The following is a 10,125-nucleotide window of genomic DNA, read 5'->3' on the forward strand; positions in this document are numbered from 1 at the left end:
AAAAAAGATAAAAGATGACATTAAAGAAGAAAACAGATCCACATTTGTGGTTAATTACGTAGTATATACCAGATTTCCCCATAGTCCAAATTCCTTGTATTTTTTTAAATAATTATTTAACTTTATTTAATTTGACTGGAGAGGGACAGAGTGAGAGAGAAGGAAAGTGAGAAAGCAAGCTTCCAGGTCCGGGACTCGAACCACAGTGAGCCATAAGTCCAGCACCCTTAAGCACTATGCCATCTGCAGCCCTATTCCACTGTCTTTGATCCCTGAACTTCTGTAATAGTTCTGCTTTTGCCTTTTTCCATTCTCACTCAGATATCCCTATGAAATTAAATTTTAGAAATCCAAATGAACAAGGACCGATGTCCTTCCATAGAGCACCAGTGTCAAATTTCCTCTGTAAAAAATCTCTGATAACAAAATTAAATTTTCTTCAGGCAACTAATGTCGAATTACACTAAATTCACTTCTGCAGCAAGGTTAAACAGTCACCAAGGTAACATGATCACCTAGAAGACTTCAGTGAGATTCAAGTTAGACAACCTAGTAAGTCAGGCACAGGGCCACATCCAGGACCAGTCCCAGAACCACGGGCTTGTCACCGAGGAGCCCCACTTCTGTCTCTGGACACGGCTGGAGAAGTCGTACCTAACACGCATTGGGAAATTATATGAGAAATTCAATTAACATCGAACATCAGCCTGTCCTCCGTTTGTGAAGAGGGAACACAGATACTTCCACATTACCCAGTGTAAGGGTAACGTTTGGACAGTCCCTGGCAGGTAGGCAGCTGCATCCCCATCCATTTTAGTCACTTCCGTACAGTGAGAAGTCTATGTTGGTTCCACAGCTACTTCAAGTGCTCCCCACTTTATAACTTCCCCATCAGTTTGCAAACTTTAGTGTACCCAAGGACAACCCACACAGGTTGTTAAAATGCAGTCCTGGGCCCCACTCTGCAGAGATCTGGGAAGTTGGTATGTAAAACTCCTAAGTATGTATTTTTAATCTTTTATTAGAGTTGTTTAAAATATAGTTGTATCAGGTGGACTCCCACATGGCTGACTGTGGTTCAGATCCTGGACGTGGTAGTTTGCTTTCTCCTTCCCTCCCTCCCTCTCTCTCGTGCTGTCCCTCTCTGGTCAAATTAAAAGGAAAGAGAGAGAGAAAGAGGAAAAAAAAGAAAAAATGTTAAATAAAATAATTCTTTTAAAATATATCATTGTTGGGACCGGTAGGTGGCATGGTGTTGTTAAGGTGCTGGAATCCCACATGACCAAGTTTAAGTCCTGGACCTAGAGGCTTGCTGTCTCACTTTCCCTCTATCTCTCTCTGGTCAAATTAAAAAATAACAATAATAAATGAAATTAAATTTTAAAAAAACCATATTGTATTTCACTGCTGTGCTGGCATCAAGAGGCGCATTCAGAGATGTCACATATATACGTTACTGTGAAAAAATCGGAAAACTGGCCACAGCACTTGGTGAACTGCTATGTAACTAACAATTTTAAGATTACCCTGTTTTAAAATTTCCTTTATTTCTTTAGATCTTTATGAAAACATTTCATCTTTTGCAGATCATAGTGCTTTATTAACAGATTCATGTGTTGTTCTCCCATCCCTTTGATACAAAAAAAAAAGTTTCAATCATCAGTTATTTTCATCTGACATTTCACTAAGTACAGGATTCATAATGTCAACACTATTAGATCAGTCATTCAAGTGGCCTGCACAAGTTCATCCTGATTGTGCCAAACACCCACTCAAAAACTAAGTTGAATAACAGATGCCTCCAGGTGTACACAACCACCTTCGTTTCTTGAAGTGAACTAGTCCTGTCAAACAGGTCGAATCGCTAGTCTATGTAAATAAACTGGAGAAGACTCAGTTATACAGCTGTACACCTCACCCATGGCAAGTCCGTTCCAACAAGAACCTGTAGCGAGCTGCACACCGGTACAGTCCCTGCTGTCACTGCAGAAGCCCCTCTGGACAAAGCTGCCGTTTAGAATTTAAAACAATTGTGATGAGCTACAGTGTACCAGGTGGCTTTTCTCTATCAGAAATTAATTACAACAATTTTCCCTCAACAATTTTAAAGACAAAGTTGAAAATAAATATGCACGCAAACTAAAGTCTATCTTCGAAGCTCAGGTACAAAGGAGAGCAGAGCCTGTGACTAGAGAAGATAAATTAGAAACATGAACTAGCAGTGAAGCCATCACTTCTTCCACATAGCAGGAAACAAGTTCTCCAAACCATCATTTAGATCTTTATTTAGTATTCATTTATTGTCATTTTTTAAAAATCTCATTTGCTAATTATGACATCTGGCCAGATATGCCAATGAATTCTACTTAAATCATACTGTGTGAAATAAATAACCACTTAATTCCTGATGAATTGAACTTCCTACTGACTTTTCAGTTTTGTATTTAGGAAAAAGGTTCAAGAACCTTTGCAGATTTGCTTAGAATCTCTGCTGGTATTTATGAAGGCTTTTTAAAATTAAACTTCTATTCCTTTCATTTGCTGGTCCACATGATTAAAATAATCATGTGGTTTACAGACATTTAAATGTCAGGCATTACGAGTGACCTCTCTCCAGGTCTCAAGGGTGCTATCTGGGTTTATTCACTGGAAAGCGTCAGCTCCTCTCCTCCCCTTCCCACCCCGCAGAAACGTCAGCAGAATGATACTAACTTCTAGACTTAAGTATAAAGAAAATTAGAAACTGTTCAGGTTTGGGCTGTAACTCATAGTTAAGAGGAATACCTATATATATATTTTTTTTTTCTTTAGTTGTTAAATTTTCATGAAAGTGAACATGAACAATAATAACAGCACAAAAAAACATTTCAGCTAAGTCATACGCTCTGCGAACGAGCGAGACATGATGGGACGTTTTAATACGACACGACACACTTAGCATCCATAATCAAAGCTGCAGTTCCCTACTCAAAATTTCCTTGAAAATGGTAAAGTCTACAGCTGCTTTAAAGGACTATAAGATAACACATTTTAAAAGTCTACAGAAACCATGGAAAGCACTTACAAATATTTTACGTTCAAAACTAATCTATGGTGCCCATTTAATTTAAAAGTCCTCACATAACTTGGTTACTTGTATTGTGTTTTTAAAAAACAGGTACTACTAATAATTTAAGATAACTGAGGGACAGGACAGGTGTGAAGGATTCTTCTTGTTTCTTGGACGCTTTTTAGGAATTTTAAATTATTTTTTCCTTGTGTTTCTTTTTAATATGAAACTCGTCCAACATAGCTTCTGACCAGTAAAGAAATGTCCTTTAGGCACTGTGAGGTGATTAACGATGGAGCATGAGCCCAACTTGAGGAGTATGATTAGATTCTCACAACTGACAAGACAGTTAACGGGCACTATCTTCTCCCCTAACAGCAAGAAATGCCTTCCCCACTACTCCTGAGATTCTTAAGAGGGAAAACTAATTTCACAAAGAACCTTTAAAAGAATCCATAAATTCTAAGAACTGCACATATTTAGGATATTAAAAAAGATGCTTTCTTTTGTAAGGCATCAATGACTAAATGAAGAGAATGCCTATCTAACAAAAGATGAGGTTAACACTCAGTATCATAAAACCACTTATCTTTTAAACTCTTCTAATTCCTGCTAATTTTGCCAGCTTACATAAGAAACGCATGCCTCTTGTCCTAATCAACTACAGTTATAAAAAACTAAGACATCTGAAACTATTAGGCACATCAAAGGTACAGTTTATGTAGTTCAAGGTTCCCTTCTTAAGGGGTGGGTGAATGCGTTACCTGGCACATTATACATGAGGAACTTTAAAAGATCATCTAAATTCAACTTTCACATTTTTAGTCAAACTGAAAGAGAGTAAATATTCAAACATACCATATCTTCAGTTACAGCTGAGTAAGTGTAACATTTTAACCAGATAAAAAGCTGGAACTTAGTAACATGTGAAACCTTCAAACACTGTGCTAGTATTGGTCTCTTCTCTTAGGCGAAAACCAGTCATCAATACTTTCAACACAGCAGTTTAGAAGATAAATGTCCAAAACAGGTGACTTGGTTGTAGTCCATATTTAGCAATTCAATGCCACTGGCATCATAATGCTGTGGAGAGCAACTGTATCTCCATATTTTAGTCAGATTTGTCTTTCTTCTTTCCTGTTAAGGGCACTTTGTTGACAACAGCAGACCCAACAGCTGTAACACCTCCAGCGACAGCAGATACACCCCCTTTCACCAGCCCTATTCCCATGGAAGGCACAGTTGTAACAGCCGTTTTGGTCACCTCCAGACTCTTTCCTCCAATCCAAGCCACACCACCAATGGTGGCACCAACAGCTCCCTTTGTAACACTGAAGATACCCCCGGTCACACGGGACAACATGCCTGGTTGCTGCTGTGGGTGATCTTTCATCGAACCTAGTAAGAGAAAATACATCATGAGACAGTCAGTCAAATATAAGAAATAAGTCTTTAAAAAGGAGCAGTATAAATCTTTAACCTAAGCATCTTCAGCCAGCAGGTCACTTTGGTAAGGCCAACCACACTGACTGTCCCTCCAGGGAAAAGCTGTACATACCACATCTTGGTCCAACGCCTAGTGTTTATGAGAAGAAATGCTTTACAGACTACTTTCATAAAAGAAAATCCTGTTTTAAATGATCTGTCTTAAAGTCTTTCCTTAATTTACAGTTTTGTTACTAATAACCTATATTTGATGTTCTAAGAAGAGCATGAAAAAAAATAAAGATAAATAGATTGAGCCTTCATTTCCTTGAGAGGGTTCAATAATCATTACTGAAACAATCTTCTTCATATAAAGCAGTGATTTAAAGGTATAGTCTGGGATCCCTTAGTCGTGTCAGGGATCTACAAGGTAAAAATTACTATTATAATATGATGCTATCATTTATTTAAAAAAAATTCTTTGTCTTTACTGCCAGAGGACATGCCTGATCACCACGAGAGGGAGGGAGAAGGGAAAAAACACTCCCCCGTGGGGTGTGGTCACACCACAATCCCTTCCCTGTTCTCTGTGCTGTCAGGATTGCAGGCATGGGAACCAGCAGTTAGCATAATGGCTATGGCGCTGGACTCCCACGTAGTCAATCGCGGTTCGTGTCCCGGACCCGGTGGCTTAAAACACGCCCAGCACGTGTGCATGCGTGCCCAAGATCCCGAGAGGAGAATGGAGGAGAAGGGATTGCGGCGTGACCATCCCCCCCTGGGGGGTGATTTCTCGTTTTCTGTCTCTCTGTCTCTCTCTGTCTGTCTGGTGAGCGCACGCGCCCTATAGCAAAAACCTCTCAAGAAAAAAGGATTGCAGGCAGGCATGCACACACTCCCAGTACACTCTTCAAGCCGCCAAGGCTAGGTTTCAGATTACAGCAGGCCATGAAGGATCCAGCTCTCTTAACCACTAGGCTGAGGCCAACCCTTTTTACCCTCTTTTTTATACTCTGTCCCAAGCTTACAACAGAGTTTTCCAGAAGCTAGATGACATGTGATAATACAACAGACAGAATACAGAAACAGCTACAGAATATAGAATCTAGTTATCTTCCATTAAACATTAACAATTTGCAGAAATGTATACACAATATCACTGTGTTTGTAATTATTTTCTTTTGGAAAAAGATGCTTTCCATTAAAATGTGTTAATCACCTTGATGTCTACACTATCACCTTTCTTGTAGCTTCGCATATACATTGCCAAAGGAACCACTCCATGTCTTCTAAAAGGCCTAGAGAACATATATCGGGCGCCTCTCCTCTTTCTCCCTTTGTGTTCGTCACTTTAGTTCATTATTGGAAGGTGGTGGTTCCCTAGAATATTCAAATTTCTCAGGTTCTATTGTTAATACAGTAAATACTGCAAAGACATAAGCTTTTGGGGGCCTCAATTTTTGGGAAAATAAAAGTGCCCTAAACCCAAAACATTTCAGAACTGCTGTTAAATATATTTACGAGTCTCTGCTCTATGCATCCCTAAATGCTGTATTTAAAGAACTAATGCTATGTAAAAACGAAACCTATTCATCCTTTAAAATAATGTTATCGGGACCAGCAGATGGCATAATGGTTACATCGCTAGACTCCCATGTTGTCATCTGTGGTTTCAGTCCCAAACCCAGCAACTTAAAACTCCACACCAGGCATGTGTGCATGTGTGCCCAAGATCCTAATAGAAGAATGGAAGAGAAGGGATTGTGGCGTGGCCATCCCCCAGGAGAGTGATTTCTTGCTTTCTGTCTTTTTATCTCTCTGTCTCTCCAGTGGGCATACATACCTTATAGCAAAAAACTAATAAAAAAATCACGTTATCTACCTTAAATCATTTTTATTCAGATGTAAGTAGGATAGACAAACTACAGTTACAGTTAATTCTTACATGACTGCCTCAGTCATTCTTACGGAAGAGATGCAGTGCTTCTGACAGCTAACATTTTTCAGGTGGGCAGCCAGTCATATGGTAGGTAGTAGGTACTGGAACCCACATGGTCAACTTCTGGTTCGAGTCCTAGACCCGGCAGCTTGAAAAACATGTTGGGAACTTGTGCTTGTATGCCCAAAATCCCTAAGGGAGAAATGGAGAAGGGATTGTGGCATGAACATCCTCCGTGTGGGGGGATGCTGCTTTACTTCCTCTCTGTCTCTCGGGTGAGCACAAATGCCCTCTAGCAAATGTAGAAAAGAAAGAGAAAGAAAAACAACTCTTTGGATGGTCCCAGAAAAGGTAATATCAATATGAAAAATTCAGGTTGAAGTCATGTGTTTTCTTTGGTGTGTTTGCTTTTTAAATAATGTCCCACAAGATAGCATATAACCTCAAACTCAGGTATAAAATGACCGACAGGAAGATTTCACCAAAAGGTGATTACACCAGCTTCAGATGCACACAGGCCTTTCTCTTCTGTAACCTGATGATTTAGGTAGCAACATGTAAACAATGGTGCCGTCTTTTTCTAAAGCTCATGGGAAAATAGTTGGTAACTACACAATTCAGGCTTTAGCCACTGATAAAGTACAAATTCACACAAAGAAAGCAAAAATTCTTAGGTATATAGGTCTCACTAAGACACAAAAGCTACTAGATCCCAGCAGAAAGAGGTTATCAGAGAGGGAAACATGGAGAAACAGACAATATTTGTGATGGAGAAAAAAAGATGTTTTAAAAACCAAGCTCTTTTTTGTTTTTTTTTTGTTTGTTTGTTTGTTTGGGTTTTTTTGGAGAGATTTTCACTGTAGGGCGCGTGCGCTCGCCAGACAGACAGAGAGAGACATAGAGACAGAAAGCGAGAAATCACCCCCCAGGGGGGATGGTCACGCCGCAATCCCTTTTCCTCCATTCTCCTCTTGGGATCTTGGGCATGCACGCACACGCGCCCGGTGTGAGTTTTAAGCCACCGGGTCCAGGACACGAACCGCGGTCAACTACGTGGGAGTCCGGTGACATGGCCATTACGCTGACTGCTGGTTCCCGCTCTTTTTTGTTTTTCAAGACTTTTACATGCACTCACCAGTAAGGAGAGAGAGAGTGAGAGGGAAAGTAGGGGGGTGCCATGTAGCAATCCCTTCTCCATTCTCTTTCTAGGATTTTGAGCACGCACGCACATATGACCGGTGTGAGTTTCAAGTCACTGGTTGATTACATGGGAGTCCAGTGATGTAACCATTATGTCATCTGCTGGTCCCAAGCCAGCATGTCTTTTAAGCTGCCAGATCCAAGACTCGAATCATGGTCAGCCATGTGGGAATTCAGTGCCTTAACCACCATGCCACCTGCTGGCCTCCAAAACCAAACTTTTCTAATACACAAAGGATAAATTTACCTTGAGATAGTTTTGTTGTTTGGAAGTTGTACAATGAATCATAAGTAGGAAAATCTCATTGATTAGTCAAATAGTGTAGATACAGATATGGCAAAGGCTGTATTTACAACTCCAACCAAATATTTTTATTAAAACTAAGTAGTAAGCATAGTTAATACAAGTTTTAACTGGGTGAAATCAGACTTAAGACAGAGATGGGCACTTTAATATATTAATTATACAATTATGATGGGAAGGATTACAGAATTAGTAATTCTGTAACCAAGGTCACTAGCACTAAGAAAAGGCCAACCTGATCTGAAGATAAAACAGGTAACTGCCTCATGCTGAATGCATCCTTAGTAAAACGATCTTGCTACGCCATATTTGATACACGTCCATTTAATAAAGACGAATTAACTTTTTCTAAACAGATTGGATAAACATAACTGCAGCTGATCTCCTCAGTTACGGTTACTCCTAATACCTGCCTGCTCTGCCATTCCTCCCGTTTGGCAGTTGGCATACGCAGACCTCTTCCTGGGGCTCTGTCTTGACAGTCACGCTCCCGGATGGCCTCTATTTATCCCTCTCCTGACTTCTTTCTCAGAGTCCTTGTTAACGTCCTCACTGAGCCCTAACTTTTCTATTCAAACCACTATTGTTCTAGTTCTAAGAAAAGTAAGTCAGGAAAAAAGTTGGGCTCATGATTTTCCAGGGTATTTCCCTACCAAACTAAAAATATTACACCTCATCAGCTAGTTCCTTCACCTCCTTTTGGACTTAAGAATAACCATTTTGTATGTTGTTTTCCTAACATTTCATTTTTGCCTACTAATATAAGAAATACGGCAGGAAAATGTTGGGTAATGGCTAACAGTACAGAGCAGCAATACAGCACCTAGAGTCATCATTTTAAATCCCACCAATCAACAGTTCTTCGGAGAGATCACTCTCTGGATTAAGTTTACTAACAGTCTGTACTACAGCCACACATTTAAAACACCAAGTTATTTTCTGTATATAGTTGGGACATTCAGGTGTATAATTAGTGTTTCTTTTTTTCTTAAGAATTATTTTATTTAACTTTATTTATGTACTTATTTTATTTGACCAGAGAGGGACAGAGAGAGAGGGAGAGAGAGAGAGAGCAAGAAAGCCACCAGGTCTGGGACTCAAACCGCAGTCAGCCATGTGGGAGTCCAGCAACCTTAACCACCATGCCACCTGCCAGCCCCGGGTGTACAATTAGTGTCTCTAAGGAGATTTCCAAAGTAAAAGAATACTGGCGAGTGCACGTGCCCTATAGCAAAAAACCTCTCCAAAAAAAAAAAGAATAGAATAAGTCATGATGTTACAGTTTTTAAACTAAATGAGAATAATGATGTAAGGTTCTGCTAAATTTGCACAAACCCCTACACCCTATATTAATTTAGGAAGAAAGTGCTTTCACTGATCACGTAATGAATATAGGAATTTCATCTCAAATGCCTCTTCAATTAGGTTGATTTTAAAGTTTGTTTTTTATTTCTTCCAAGAACAAGAAAAGACGAGAGAGACAAAGAGGTGCAGCATTCCCACAGGGTCTCCCACACCACGATTCACCACCAGTCGCAGCCATCCCCAGTTCATGGAAATGCATGTGCCTGCTATAACCAGGAAGGTCTCTAGACTCAACCCCAGAACATTCCCATGTGGGAATAAGGGGGCCATAAGCATAAAGGGGCCAACAGTGGCATAGTGGTCGGGGCACTGGACACCCACACGGCCAACTGCGGTTTGAGCCCCAGACCTGATAGCTTATTTTCTCTCTCTCTCTCTCTCTCTCTCTCTCGTGCGCACATGCCCTGTAGCAAATTTTAAAATAACGATAAATAAAATTTAAAAATTCTTGAAAAAAAAAAAAAGAAAACATAAGCCCTGTCATGGTGGTAGGGAGTTAACACAAGTGTCCTGCAAGGCTGGTAGCCATGTGGCCAACCGTGGGTTCAGATCCCTAGTTCTGTCTGAAAACATGCCAGCAGGGGGGAGGGAACGGGCACTCACAGTCCTGAGAAGCTGGTGGGCTGGAGAAACGGGATCATGACATAACGAGACTCTTATCAAGAATGTACCTCTTGAGCGAGCGAGGCGGCAGCGGGCGGAGTAGGCCCTGCGCCGGCCCACCCGGGCCCGGCTGCGGCCCCCGCCACCCCCGGGGACCCCGCGCTGAGCAAGGCGGCGGGAGGCGGGCCCCCCACCCAGGGCTCTGCCCGGCGGTCAGCTGCCTCTCTCGGGGGGACGGTG

At 40.9% G+C, this 10,125-nt stretch overlaps 1 protein-coding gene across 2 annotated transcripts in view; it reads right to left on the minus strand.

The window, feature by feature from the left end:
- Window positions 1-1,527: 1,527 nt before the first annotated feature.
- TMEM263 (transmembrane protein 263) overlaps window positions 1,528-10,125 on the minus strand; it is a 22,949-nt gene continuing 14,351 nt past the window's right edge. For both annotated transcript variants that reach the window (XM_006170346.3, XM_014584942.2), the window contains one exon: window positions 1,528-4,447. In XM_006170346.3, coding sequence (XP_006170408.1) covers window positions 4,161-4,447 — 287 coding nt within the window. In that variant the 3' untranslated portion in view covers window positions 1,528-4,160. The remainder of the gene's footprint in view (window positions 4,448-10,125) is intronic.

The sequence above is a fragment of the Tupaia chinensis genome, unplaced genomic scaffold (genome assembly GCF_000334495.1).
Source record: "Tupaia chinensis unplaced genomic scaffold, TupChi_1.0 Scaffold148234_1, whole genome shotgun sequence".
NCBI classification, from domain to species: Eukaryota; Metazoa; Chordata; class Mammalia; order Scandentia; family Tupaiidae; genus Tupaia; species Tupaia belangeri.